At 40.1% G+C, this 15269-nt stretch overlaps 1 protein-coding gene across 6 annotated transcripts in view; it reads left to right on the forward strand.

The window, feature by feature from the left end:
* Positions 1–15269, forward strand: part of LOC105919702 (transcription initiation factor TFIID subunit 4) — a 140261-nt gene that overhangs the window by 88615 nt on the left and 36377 nt on the right. For all 6 annotated transcript variants that reach the window (XR_004930942.1, XM_036136462.1, XM_036136463.1 and 3 more), the window contains one exon: positions 13174–13296. Coding sequence is in view for 5 of the 6 variants with exons in the window: in XM_036136462.1 (XP_035992355.1) it covers positions 13174–13296 (123 nt within the window). In the remaining variant the exon portion in view is untranslated. The remainder of the gene's footprint in view (positions 1–13173; positions 13297–15269) is intronic.

Here is a 15269-nt window from a genome sequence, read left to right on the forward strand (position 1 = left end):
AGGGCGTTAAGGCCAGTAGAAATACATCACAATGTCAGACACACAGACACACTGCAGCCATAGATTTATCATTGCAGCCGCGTCTGCAGGCACAACTGGACACTGGAAAAGAGTGAGGCGGAGAGGAAGAGTGGAGAAAGGACAGGAGAAGAGCCACGACGGAAAAAAGAAAAAAGACAAATAGGCTAACACAGCTGACCAAAATCTGTCTGAAAGCTCCTGCTGGAGTCCTTCGAAAGCGAACGCTCTCCTGACACTGATATTTCTGCAGGATATTCATGTGAACTGCTTTTCAGAGGGTTGCCCAAACTGGACAGTCTGAGTATAAACTCACCTATTCTACAGCTACAGATGATTGCAGGTGGAAGAAAACTTCCTGCCATCACCCCAACAGCTTGTTGTTAGTGGGAGTTTTTGTATCGTCACAATTATTTAACACATTTATACCAGCTCTTAATTACTTTTGGTGCTATTGGTGTAAACGATTTCCTTCCTATTTTGGTTATTAAGGTGATTTCTAATTAGTTATCCTGTGGACACTTTGAGACACATCATTTTGGATGTAGTGGTTCTTCAGGTAGATGACAAGTAAGAAGTGGTTAGAGAAATAAGGAATTATGTGAAGCGACTGGCCTTGTTTGGACAGTCTCCAAGGAATCTCTGTGAGAGCCTTGCTTAGACTCTGTATCCTTTTTAGTTTTCTATTTATCTGAACCGATGTTGCTGATGAAGATTGCATCAGGCCTACAGATGTACAGATTTCACTGAAGCCACGGCTCAACATCTAGAGACTGAAATGTTTGCGCAATCTTCCTTATGAAATAGTTAAATTTTAGTCAGATTGAATTGAGAGCGTTTTGCAGCCTCTAACAGGTTCATTTCTGGGGTTGCTCTGCATTTATCCCCTAAGCATGATGCCGCACCAACCATTTTTCTCCTGAGAGCCATAGGAAGTCTTTTTTCTTCACTCTTTTCCCATCACAGCCAGATTTGTGACGTACACAACCAACTCTTCTCTTTCAGCTAATAGTTGTCTATTCCAGGTTCTTCCACCTGAGCTGTGGATCTCTGCAGCTCCTTCAGAGTTAGCACAGGCCTCTTACCTGCTTCACTGATTCATGTTCTTCCTTCCCGGTCTGTTAGTTTCCATGTTTTGATGGGTTTGCGGTGTGTTTTCAGGTGGTGCACTGGGCATTTCTCTTCGAAATGTTCAAAGCTTTGAATATTGTTTTGTAACCTTATCCTGTTTCAGTCTTTTCCACAACTCTATTCCTTTTAATTTGTAAAAAAAAGAAAAAAAAGAAAAGAAAAGTAAAAACCATAAGCTTTTTTTGCTTTTTTATCACAAATAATGATCTACCATTGTTGGCCAATCACATACAAACCCAGGACAATATGTTGAATTTGTTGTTGGAACCTGACCAAATGTCAAAGAGTGTAATGGTTAACGGTAGTGTTTCATGGCCTGGAAGCTACCCTGCAGATGAAAATGATATACACAAGTCTTCTGTCACTGATTATCCAATCAGGGGTTAAGATTTTGGGAAGAATATTTTGTTGCTTTTTTTTGCCCTGCTCTTTGTGACACTTCCCTTGTAGCTTGGAGTCTTTCCACAAGACTTGTTTGATACTCTCAAAAGGTTTAGTTCGAATAATTTCCCTGTGTTATCAGATATAACACCTTGAAGCCTGGGATTGTTATTATGGTGCATTTGAAAGGGAAACATCCCTTTAACTATCTTTTAACTTTTACCAGAGTCCTTCATCATGTGACTTCTCCTACTGTGTAAGCATATATGTTAGATTATATGACTGTAAGTACAGCATGCCTAAAATCTTTAACATTTGATCGAGATGCATTCACCAGGCTTTAACACGAGCATATGTGTCTCGATTAGCTTCACCTCCTTCACAAGTGATCGGGTCACGGAGATCCTGGAATCCTCCCACACTGTAATCCCCATCAGCTACAGCCGTACACTTTTTTCTTTCCACAAAGAGGACAATGTAGTTTTCATTAGGCTGGTTATATCTGGGAGTTCATATGCTCTCATCCTCTGGCCCTCCACAAACCGCTCTGCTCAAAGAGGCGCTCTCGCCCGTCAGGTAGGCCCGAGGGCGAAAGCCTGCTACCCTCCTCCACATTCTCTCCCTCTCTGTGCCGACTTTCAAACAGAATTCCTGCTGTTCTGTGTGTCCCGACTCATAGTTATGTTCTTGTCTTCTGGCCTTAAAGACACACAGTGCAATAATTTCACTGGACTTGCAGCAACTCGCACAATAGACACACATATGCTCTGCTGAAGGGGAACAAGCTCGCTGTGCCCTGTTTTTCTAAGCGATAATGATTGATCGGATTAATGTCTTGATTTCACGTCATTTCATTTGTAATTTCTTATTGTTGCTCTGTACAAAACAGCCTGACAAAGATAGATTAATTATCACATAAGAATGGCTTGTTTTGTCCTCGAGATATGCAGGCTACTACATAACACGCTGTTACCCTATTTTTATTTGTTGCTTTGTTGTCTGAAGTCTCAACTTCAGTTTTTTTTTCTTAACCTGAAGACATATTACGAGGGGGAAAAAAAATACAGAAGTAGGCTTTAAAAGTACCTTTGGTGTTCCTGTGTGTTTTCGAATATTACAAAGTGCCGTAATGAGAATGAAAACAACAAAAAAAAAGGAGATTTTGCCTCACAGGGAGATAGCGACTCGTCGACTTGCTGCACAAGCCTTTAGGTTCACTTTTCTCTTTGTGCGCCGGAGTACTCCTTGGGACTCCTGCGACAGGGGAATTGGGGCGGGCTGAGCTACGCTGGTGGCAAGGTGTCAGCCTCCTGTGCCGGGGATATGAGTAGGAGGGAGGCAGGACATGTTCCAATAAGGCAACAAACACCACGCGCATGTGGAAAGAAAAGCAGAGTAGATTAGCTTACCTGTGCCTGCAAAGTTTTCCGCTCCTGACCTCTCCGTAAAATACACCTCCTTGCACCACTGTGCCCTACTTTGTTCTCTTTTGCATCTGAACGTTCAGCTGTTGCTTTTGTCTAATTCTCATGGGGGGAGAGTAGCCAGGGTCTCCGCGAGGTGATGCTAAGTGCGCTAGCTTGGCCTGCATGTTTCCATTAGATTGTCATGTTGGCTAATTAGAGAGCGGCAGCATGATTCACCTTGTTAATTAGGAGGACTTGCACACCATGTGCCTGCAGGCGGTGTGGGGAAGAAGAGCCCAGCCCCAGAGCCTGCTAGTCGCCTGCTGCCTGTGAAGATTCCCCTTCTCATCTACCTTCACTCCTTTTTTTTTTTTTTTTTTTTTTTGATTTGGAAATGAATAAATCATTGAGATCGTCCTCTCTCCGAGTGTGAATATCTGAGTTCTCATCTTTTCCTGGATGCAAATTAGCCGTGATCAATAGGAGGTGACGAGCAGCGAATCCTTAAAAAAAAAAAAAAAAGAAAAAGCGCGAGACATGGAGAGAAGACTTCTAGATGAAGCACAGAATGAGACAAAGCGAGAACATTTAAAGCAGGAAATTTTCCCTTAGATAAGCAGTATTTTTAATGATCGCCACGCTCCCCCTGCCGCTTCAGTGTAACGCCATCAGAATCTGCTTAACACCGATTTCTGGGTCATCGTTAAACACTTTTTCTTGGCAAAATGTGAAACACAAATGTAAAGGGATAAAACTTACTTCAAAGTCAGAGTTCAGAAAAATCACGTTTCAAACAAGATCATTTTACGTCGTTAAGTTCCTGTAAAATAAGTTGCAGATATAGAAAATCAGCAGGGTCACAATAGTGACACTCACATAATGACCTTGGCTCCAGGGACGACTGAGGGCTCTAAATAATTGGTCCTGGTCCCTGGAAGCTCTTTTAGCTTCTAAAGACAAGGAACAGATTGTGCCAAGGCTCTTAGTTCCTGCATGCATTTTGAATTAATCTCCATAGGTAAAATATTATAATCCCAGATATGTAAACAAAAAAAATAAGCATATCAAGAAATTTGAATATTGTTGCAAAGTTAGATTCTTTCAGTATAGGGAACATATATTTGATCTATATTGGTATATTTCAAGTATTTATTTCTAATGAATAGCTAATGAAAACCCAAAATAAAGATTCTTTGAATGGTAAAATAGATTAATAAAACATTTACAGCCATATTATGGCAACACAGTCACAGGGACTGTTGACATGACCGTGGCAGCCTCAACAAGGAGGGTAAGGCTCAAAATATAATTGCTTGACAAACTAACTCGTTAGAGTGCTGTATCCAACCATATTAAAGAAACATATCATGCAAAATCTGCATTTTTAGCCCTTAAATACATTTTGAATTTCTAGGAGTGCAGAACATTAGAATTTAGTCTGTCCAGCTGCTGCATAGATATCTTTATGTTTTGTTTGGGTCATATCTTTCAAGCCGTTCCGTTTTCTCTGTTCTCTTTTATGATTTTTGAATACATCACTGTATTTGCTGCAGAACAGCTATATAAGGTCATGGACGTCCTGCCTACTAATTTTGTGAATCCACCATATTTTTTTTGTGCTGTGACTTTGTAGTGCAAACTAAAGGATGGCAACATTTGTTGTTTAGTTGTTGGGTTGTATTAACCCACACAATTCATCACAAAGTCTCCTTGCATACTACAAAAATGGCTGAATGGGGTGGAGTGGAACGCTATGCGACCTGGAAGGGGAAGTGCCTCCTTTTGATTTAAAGAGACCGCACCGAAATGAGTTCCTGTCTGACGCACCTCTGAACAGGGGTAAAAAAGTGCAATGTGGTGGTGAGTTAACGAGGACTTCAGACCAAAGCGTAGCAGTTCCACCTTACATGGACCACAGCTGAATGATTTCCATGTGAAAATGAACAACTGAAAAGCATGATTATGTCTCGCTTAAGCAATAGTTGAGTGAGAGGAAAAAGTGCGGAAAAATATGGTGCCCAAGCAACAGGGATAACCACATCCTGTAACAGGACAGCAAAGTTATACCCACTCAGTCGTCTGGGGGAGATCCACCAAGTGTGGACTGTGGTTGGAGTCGGCGCTTTAAAAGCCAACACACACAAGGGTATCCAAGACATGGGCGACAACCATTGCACGCTTTGTGCGAAGCCACTGCTGAACAACAGACATTGCCAGCAGTGTCTTGTCTGGGCTCGCGAGTAAATGGGCAAGTTTTTTGCTTAGGGTTTTGATTTTCAACACTACTTGCCCACTCCTACTAAAAAAAGCCTGGACTCGCACGGTCTCACAATCAAGTCAATTTTTATTATTAAACTACAAATTTTAACTCAGAAGATATTGCATAAAAAGTATTTTTCTTAACCAGACAAAAATAAATACAGCCGGTATGGTTCCTTTAAAACAGCCTAGACTTCCTTAACACTGCGGTGTTTTATCTTTTTTATGACACGTTGCATTTATATTGTAATTCATGCAAAAGGGGCCCTGATTATGTACCATACAGTACATCATTGTCTTTAACAGGCTGACAGATCTGTCTCACGAATCATTTTTAAACTGATTTTGTGTAACATTAAAATTTTCTGAGAAAGTTCATTTAGATTGTTCAATAGTTGTAAGCCAGTACCAACACTGCAAGCCGAAAATAACTGCAAATATTGCTTGAGATAGGCTATATCAGTATATATGTAATGAAGCTATAGTTGCATTTTTTGACTCAAATAACTGAAACGATAATTTTTTTGTGATAATTTTTTGAGATGCCAATAAAATAAATGTACATGTAGTTCGGAAACACTGTTTTGATGAACTGTCCTTTATTGAGTAGAAGCGATGAATCCATACACGTTGGAACACAGTCTCGCCCCTTTGGAGAGTAACAGTACAGATGGGAAAGCAAAAGCTTATTGGTGTCTGCAAATGGCCCCTCTTCCCTGCAGCAAATTAACTGCCAGGCACTTCGCATGAAGAAAAGCCTGAAGATGTAGCTCACAGATGTTCCTGTAATGCTGCCCATGTGGGTGTCAGGTGAATGAGATGCATGGATTACCGACGCACATTAAACACATACATAAAATGTCAACATACGCTTGAAAGGGGGTGGGAGGCTGGCACAGAGGAAAATGTCTTTTCATGGATGCAAGAATTTAATGTTGGCGTTGTAGAAATTAGAATAGCTTTTCTGAAACCTTATGCACTGAAAACAGAACGTTCTCCATTTATCTGACAAAGGTGATGGGGAGATCTAATTGTTATGTTTGTTATACAATGTTTTGTTGTCACAATGACAATAACGATTCTATTATGGGCCTTGATAGGTAAAGCGAGCCACATTTATTTGTGTTCATATACCGCCTTTATACATAGGGCAAATCAAACTCCTTTAATGAAAAAAATTATTTATTTAAAGGAAAGAAATGCATTTAAACATATATTTATTTGTGATGCCATATATGGCTTATTATATAGAGGTATGGGACAACACTTATAAAACTAACATCAAACCTCTGTTTGAGACACAAAAGAAAGCTATGAGAATTTTATACAACATGAATGCTAGAGAACATACTAATAAATTGTTTATTCAATCAAATATCTTAAAACTAAAGGACTTAGTTAATACATTTTTTTTTATTAGTTATGTTTAAAGCCAGAACGGCACTATTGGCAATTCATTTACAAAAGTTCTTTGTCTTAAACTCAAATGATAGAAATAATAGGAAATATGATTTCAAAAGTAAATCTGTGCATACTACTTTAAAACAAACGTGCATTTCAGTGCATGGAGTAAAATTATGGAACAGGAGGATGAGGAGTTAAAAAAATGCTCTACTACAAATCAATTCAAAAGACTGTATAAGAAGAAAATGATTAAGTCATACAGATTTGAGTGAATTATTTGAGTGAATAATGAGGAGAATAATATATTGTTTGCAACTTATATTGTAAATGAGTGTATATGGCCATTGAGACAGGGGCAGGTTTTTACAAGATTACTTTTCTCGTTGTTGTTCCCCTTTTCATTCGTGTATAGTAAGTGTAACAGAATTAATGATGACATTCTTAAATCGAGTGAATAAATTGATTTATTTATGTGATAAAAGAAGAAAAACACAAATAAATAGTTTAGAACTGGTAAGATAAACTAATAACTTTTAAGGAACTTTGCAATGCATTGAAAGCACACTGGTCCTGGAAAAAGTGATGAAATTAGGGGTCTGTAATTACTCCTAAAGTGTATGGCAGGCTGTCCAGTTTTGAGGCTCACTTAGTCTAGTTTAGCACATAGATCCAGTTAAACTAGGACAGACATTTTTGATATGTTATTGTTAATGCGTATGTCATGTAAAACCTTTGCAAGCCTATTTGGTTTGGTCATGAATCTGACTGGAAAGCAGTGAAGAGATTGTTTTGTGTGTAAAAATGATCAATGATCCTTCCCAAATATGTTACTGTTCCTAAGGTGAATGGCATGCTGAATAGTTTTTTGACTCAACTGGTCTAGTTTAACGCTGCTTTGTAATCTTGCTCTTTTCACGAATCAAGAGTCTTTACTGTCATATTGGTGAGGCAGCGGCACTGAATGCACACATAACACATAGACACAAATAAAAAATAAAAAACCCGTGGAAAAATGAAGAATGAGCATTACTAGAGAAGACCCTCAGAAATGCAAAAACACAATATGAAAACAGCTCAATTGAAGGTTAAGCTGTACAACAGAGGGGAACATAATGTGCAATTATTAATAGTTAGCACAGCATATTCAGATAATATTGAGATGTTCAACTTAAAAAGAAGAGAAGCGGCAGTCAATTCACAGAACGATGTAAAAAACAAAACTGTACAATTGTATGAATGTACCAGAAGACAGTCCCTGAGAAGTTAAAAGGTGTGCAAATAGTACAAAAATATTACGGTATCTTCAGTATGTTCTATCAAACATAGCACTGAGCTCCACACACTAGGACAGACGTTTTTTTAATGTGTTATTGTTAATGTGTACGCCTTTTAAAACTTTTACATGTGCGTTCTCAGTGCTTTGGTGTGGGGAAAAAAACTCTGACTGAAAAGCAGTGAAGAGATGGTTTTGTGTTTTTCAATGATCGTTGTGAAATATATTCGGTTAGATATGGGCCGTTAGTTGCTTATTATTGAGGCATCCAGGTTAAGCCTCTTTAAAAGGCGTTTCATCACCCTTCAGGTTTCCGAGCCTGAAAAAATGAAAGCGGTCAAGGGAATTATAGGTAATGATTTTATGCAATCCTAGCTTTATTTTATTAATGTGGCAGTCATGTACTGCTTGATTTTGCTGGCTTGAGTAGTGCAAATCTGACCAGGTGCTAAACCCGATGGAAACACATGAGAACATGAACCCCCTTGTCCCCTCCACCAATGAAATATTGGTTTATTGGAGTTTTGCTGAAATCATATAAATAATACAATAATTTCCACCTCCTAACTGACAGCTGACACACTCAGATGGTCTTTATATAATGTCCTGCAACGATGCCCGAAGGCTGCCATGGTGTGTGTTGCAAAAGTTAAGAACTTGCTGACACCATCTAACCTTGTTTACACTACGTGCTGGTCTTTATTAATAGCTGCATTCAACAAATGTAGCATATGCCATGCCTGCATACTCAGGAGACTCCTGCTGATTGCTGTTCAACCACAGCTTTTCATGGGGGAGGGTTTGAAATAGATCAATTGAAACCCTATGGTCTGCCTTACACACTGTTGTCTTTGCCAGCCAGACAGCCATTTAGCTTCCTTCACAGCCCCACAGCCGCTTATGACGTCAAGCTGAGCGTGTTCTGCTCTACCAAGGACATCTGTCTGTAAGCGTCTGGAGGGCCGTAAGCAGCCCCCCAGGCCAGAACCGAAAGCGGGGTGGGGAGAAAAAACCTTTTGTTAGAAACAGCAGAGAAGGCGAACGGCAGGTTGGCCATAACCGCTCCTACAGCTCATCTCCCTCCCCGCACCGACCATATCAGAGAGGTTCTTGCTGTACTTTGGACATGTTTGCATCATAAGGGAACATAATGCTCTTTTGTCTGCAAAGAGGAACAAAAAAAATCTTTTATTTCTTGTTTTGTTCTTGAAAGACTTTTCTTCAGATCCATTAAAATGCACCAGTGCAGAGTTTGAAGATCGTTTTAAATAAACCAGGAGGTAACAAACAACAGTGAGGAAGTTGAGAATATTTAAAAGATTTTCACGCAATAGCTATGCACATATTATTTAATGGGCGCTTTGCTATTTTTTTTCTTTTGTATATAAAAGTAAGTGTTAAGAATTAAAATGTTAAACATGTGCAAGATCCGGTTCCAAAATTTATTCATGAAGGGAATTAGTGAAAACCTTGCTTTTAATAATTAATTTCAAATAATAATATTATGAAGCTGAGTTAACATGTCTTTCATTTCGAAATTATGCAATTAGTGTAGTGATGCAAAGGTATCTGCAACTGGTTAAAGTCATTTTTACCTTGGCCCACATCTTGAGTTGTTTGCAACAAGCTCTGCTGATTCGTCTGCCGTTTGTAGAGATTTATATTAATTTACCAACACTTAAAGCGGCGTGCAAAAAATAATCATTCCCGTTGAAGCTTTTCAAGTTTTTTTCACTGTAACCCCAAACAATTTGTTTTACAAATCACAATTGAAAGGTGTGGTGTGTATTTTTATTCAACCCCTTCTACTCTTATACCCCTTAATAATATCAAGGGGTATAAATTCCCTTAAGAAGTCACCTATTTAGTAAATAAAAATCCACTTGTGTTTCATTTTATCTGGGTTTAAATAAAAATGTGTAAACTTTAGAGTTATGTTATGAAACCATATTCCACATCATGGAACACTGTTCTATCATCTGCGTTCTAAGTCCAGTTATGTCAATGTTGCCAACAGAAAACAAACTTAGGAGTCTTCTCGTGTCCTAATTTTTTTATTTATATGTCATCATGCTATTTGATAAACACTTAGCAAATAATTCATTGTTTTGTAAAGGACTTTACATGATTCAGCAACTCAATTTCTTCAGAAAATATTGCATATTTTTATTTGCATTTCCTTTGTTATATGACCAAAGTGTTATCACCTTACAGTGTGCTTTGGCCACTGAAAATAAATCCTGCTTCTGACAAAACAGCAGATCAATATTTCTGCATTTTCTGACCTTTGTTAATAATATAACTTTACAAGTCCTAGTTCCCTGCTTTTAAAGGGCACCGAGGCAGACTGGAGCCACTGGTATTTAAGTGACTGCAGATCAGCAGGTGGTTATGCGGTCTCATTGATAGGAGCTGGCAAATATATGCACCCTGCCAGATGATTGTTCTTCATGTCTGGTACTGCCCTTAGTGATGACCTTTGGTCTAGTTGCGGGCAATGATTGTACTTGTTGTTTCACATTGGTGACATGGTACTTCACGAGAGCACAGAGACATTATAAAATGTGCATATCATAGAAATGGATTCTTCATTTATCTCCACCCAAACCATAAATGTCAAAAAAGTTGCTGTTGCTGGAAAAGTGCAAAACATTATAAATATTAGCAGCCCCCCCTGACTTTACTTTTCTATAAAATCCACTGATACATTGACAATACATTTAGCTTCTTCTAATACTTTGTAGATTTGTAAGAGAGTTCTCATTGGCCGTCGACCAAGCGGTATCGAGAAAAGCAGGTTCTGCTTCGTGGCACCAGATTGAAATCAGAACTCCGTCTCCCTTGTGTCATGGCGTCCACTCCACTGACGGGAAACGCAGGCTCGCAGATGGCAAAATGAAGTCTTCATTTAACGTGCGGTCGTAAATCTGAAATTGCAGGGAGCTGCTGTGGGCGCTGGGAGCCCATGCCTGGTGCCAACTGCCAGCCAGAGATGCCGGCATCCTGGTGCCGTTAGGGAGATAGCAAACGTCTCCTGCTCTGTTGCTCCTCTCGTTGCGGTGGGATTCTTTAAGGTCAGGCCTGGAGAAATCTTGTCTGGTTCTTGCGGCGAAGCTCGATACAATCTGCACTGATAACATTAGGGACAAGAATTGATCACCCAGCCACGATGTCTGCTTTGTAACTCATGTACTTCTACACATAGTTATATAGCATTAAACGTCTGATATACCCCCCCCCCACACACACACACACAATAATTCATATCAGAAAGTTACCCATGTCATTCATATTTATTAATTAATATTCTCATATATCCATGCTCCTACAGCCATCCATTGCAAAACGAACAAGTAAACAAGGTTTATGTATTCAGCTGCTATTATTTCCCCTTCTTTGTCAGCGCGTTTGAATCTTTCAGCAGTTCCGCCGTGCTAAATGTGAAGTGGCAACACCCTAAAGGGCATGCCTTGCCAGCAGGGTTTTAAGGAGAAAAAAAAAATCAGAGGCAAGTGCATGCACATTTTAGATCAGACTCTGTACACCAAAGCAACCTTTTACAGAGCGCCATCTGAAAGCAACATGAATTTTTTTTTCTCCCCCCCCTGATCAGACAATATACATGCCTCGCACAAACACCAGCGCCCGGCGAACACATGCTGAGAGATAACATAAAAGAACATGAAAGACATCAAGGCGCACAATTGATTGTCCCTGTTCGCTCCAACCCAGGCCTCTCTCCCCCCAGCAGGCAGGCACACAGGCAAGCTGGTGGGTAGGCATTCCCTGTGCTGCTGTGGCCAGGATTGATAGGCACGTGTATGTGTGTGCGTGTGTGCGCTCTGGCACCCTCCGTGCCTTTGCCTCAGGCCATCACACCTCCACCCAATGGAAAGGGCAGCTCCTAGCGACGCTGGGTCCGCCCACAGCCCCGCAGCTAAACATGACATTACCTTGGGCACTGCCCCTCCCAACCACCCACTTAAACATCACAAACTGCAAAAATCAAAAAAGAGCAGGGCCATGTGACCACGCACACACCATCTTTGTGTTCGGTTAGTGGCTGACGACAGTCTTCCATTTTGTTCTGCTCGGGCAAGCGTTCTGCTCATACAATGCGAGAGAATAGGCAGAAACGTTAGTCACACGTCGGTAGTTTTATTTCATTTTTATGATTCTGGATCCACTTTGTTAGTCATACTGGCACTAGTTGCGCGGAACAAGCTTAGTTGCTTTTGCTGTTAAGGTTCCGAGTTTAATCAAAAATTCAACATTGCTGATTCCTGTGTCGACAGATCTTTTAGTCAAAAATATTTAGACAGCGTAACTCTGCAGTGTTTGTTAGTTTTGTGCCACACGTGGCACTTGTTATGTTGGCAAAAAAAATCCAGCTTTGGTCTTAGGTGACTAGAAGCACCTTCTCCCTTGTGCTTACTGTCTCCTCCATGGCTCATAACAAACTGCAAGTGGGACATCTTACGGATTACTGTCTTCTTGCCACTCTTCCCCTTTGTGCCAGCTTTGTGGAGTTCACCATGAATAGCTGTCCTTTCAACACATTTTGCCACCTGTGGGGTCTTTTTAGCTTCTCCAAAGTTACCACGGACCTCGTCTCTGTGATTCACACTCTCCTCACAGCTGGTTTATACTCACTGTTCTGTCCTCGTGATCGGCATCTTGTCACAGAAATGCACTTTTTTTGTGGGGAAGGGGGGATCCTATCATTTCGCGCAGTCATCCTCATTTTTGTAAGACAGCTACGCGCAGTGCGAGTGGTGCTCGATCGAGTCTGAAACATATTTTCAATATTAGTAGCAATCATCATCTTCATTTGTCATTGCAACCTTTGTACATTCCAATTAAAAATGTCCTCCACAATCAAAAGCACATGCACAATTCAGCTACAGACTGGTTGATCCTAGATGCACAAAAGAGCGTTATCGCGCCTCCTTCCTCCCAGCAGCTGTTCAGCTTTCTAACAATCTGTGCTCCCAAGAACCCAAACTCAACTCAAGTGTTTACATCCCTGCTGTTATTTGCACAGTTTATCCACTTCTTGTAAACAGTCTGTTATTTCTTATTGCACAAATATACATGCAGATTTTATATATTTTTTATGTTGGTTTATAACACAAAGCCCCAATAAAATACATAGCATTTTGTGGCGGTAATCAGACATGACAATGTTTGAGGGGTGTGAATACTTTTTGCGGGCCATTGTATTTATAAATTTACATAAAAGTATATGTGTACTGTAGAGCAAAACATTACTTTCTCATGTTTGGGTTCTCTTTTCACTAGATGCAACAGCAAGAGCTGGCCCAGATGAGACAACGAGATGCTAATCTGACAGCACTAGCTGCTATTGGGCCTCGAAAAAAACGCAAACTGGACTCACCGGGGGCGACACCATCAGGGACTGAGGTAAGAACTGGAACAAATTAAGACCTTTATTGTCTTCTTTATGCTCACTAGGTGCTGCTACTGGGCAGTTTAAACCAGGGTCTTTGGCACAGGTCTTCCAAGCAAAAACGACTGACTTTTCCCCTTAATTTATTCATAAGGCTGTTCTGCAGATACAGTTATAGTTTGAATGCATACATTTACCTAATTATTAAAACTAATAAAACTTTAATTTTACATTGTGATGTTGCTTCCTGGACAATTAATCAATGATGGAGTGGTATCGTGTGGTGTTGTAGTTCCTGATTAGGCAGTTTTTGGCAGCCAGCAGTTGTGTCTTCTCACTGCAAGAAAAGCACAGTTTTCCTGCTGTTCGCAGATAATACAGCATACTTTACAAGCAGAGCTGTTTGCTTGCTATCATCTTTTCCCTGTTTCATTACATGATCAATAGCAAATATGTTTTCTGATGCAGTCTGGAATTGTTCAACAACATATCCTGTCACACCATTATCTCTGATTTAAAGCTGTGTTCTGTGTCAGTGATCGTTTATGATTTAACGCCATAATCCCCTTTAGTCTATCGGATAAAATCACAAACAAGACAAAGTGCATTGTTTTATATTTTGGTTTATAGCATGTTGCACCTTAATGGATGTACAAAGCAGTTACAAACCTAACAGAACTCCCACATGCAGTAAAAACAGATATAAATGTCTCTGGTCTGTATGTATGCATCCTTTGATCTTTTACCCAACTGCACCTTCTCTGACCGCTCAAAACGGTATTGTCTGCTGATGAAATTGTTTGCACGTATTGTTTCAGGCTCAAACAGAGATCCCTGCTAACCAGTTTGGTATTGGTCGTATGGTTTTCACCTCCTAAGTCTTGTTTTTTATTTGTTTGTGATTGTGTGTGTGTGTGTGTGTGTGTGTGTTACAATGGCAAAATGTGCTCTCTTAGATTTCTGCCATTACAAGAACTATCAGGAGTGTCATGAAAGAAAGGAGGGTCCTGAAAAACCTTTTACACTGAGAAAGCCTCCATTATTATAAAGTAAATATTCAACTATGTTGCCACAGTTTCCAAAATAATGTGTTGAGGAAAGCAAACAGACAACATAATAGGAGCATCCTTTTGTGTGTGTGCTTTTCATGGAATCGGACCAAGAAACAGGTCTGAATAACTTTTTTTTCAGGATGCTCAGCCTTAGGGTTTCTACTGAAAAACAACTTTCCAGCATGGAGGAGACCAGAATCTTAAGCCCCTTTCACAAAACACTTCAAGGCAGGAATAATGGGCCTTTTTGCAATCTTCATGTGTTTTGTGACAGATTTGATGTTCCTGACTTGCCAGTCACACACCTGCTTCAGCTGAGTTGCATAGGGTGAAGACTGCTTCACAGGTCAGGGGAGGGGTTTAATAAAGACGTATGGTGTGTGTTACCAGCCAGCAGGAGGATTTAAAAGCTTATACAGGACATCAAAAGTATGAAGGTTAGATATATGATTTAAATTTGAAGCATTTGCTGAACTCACCACAGGAATGCTCCATTATTGTTTCAAGATAAGGTTACGTGGAGATCCGTGACGCAGATTTATGAGTGGCAAGAGGGAGTTCAGGGACGACCCGTGTTTGCGGGTTTATGATGAAAATGTTTTGTGAGAAGCCCTGGCTGCTGTCTGCAGTTTGGTGCGTGGCCAAATTTAGGCGGGTCAAACATATGATTCCTGTCCTGACTCAACATTTACCTCTTCTATGAATAACAGGGATAAAAAGATTGAGTGATTTCTTTGGATGCTAAATCAGCAGATGCGTAGCTTAGCAGGGAAATATAGTTAACTAATGTCTGTACTGAGAAGCAACTTTTTAATCAATATATATATCCATCCATCTATCCATCCATCTTCCAACACGCTTATCCCTATTGGGGTCGCGAGTGGTGCTGGTGCTTATCTCCTGCTGTCAATGTATATATATATGGCTGCATTCAA

Source organism: Fundulus heteroclitus, chromosome 4 (genome assembly GCF_011125445.2).
Source record: "Fundulus heteroclitus isolate FHET01 chromosome 4, MU-UCD_Fhet_4.1, whole genome shotgun sequence".
NCBI classification, from domain to species: domain Eukaryota; kingdom Metazoa; phylum Chordata; class Actinopteri; order Cyprinodontiformes; family Fundulidae; genus Fundulus; species Fundulus heteroclitus.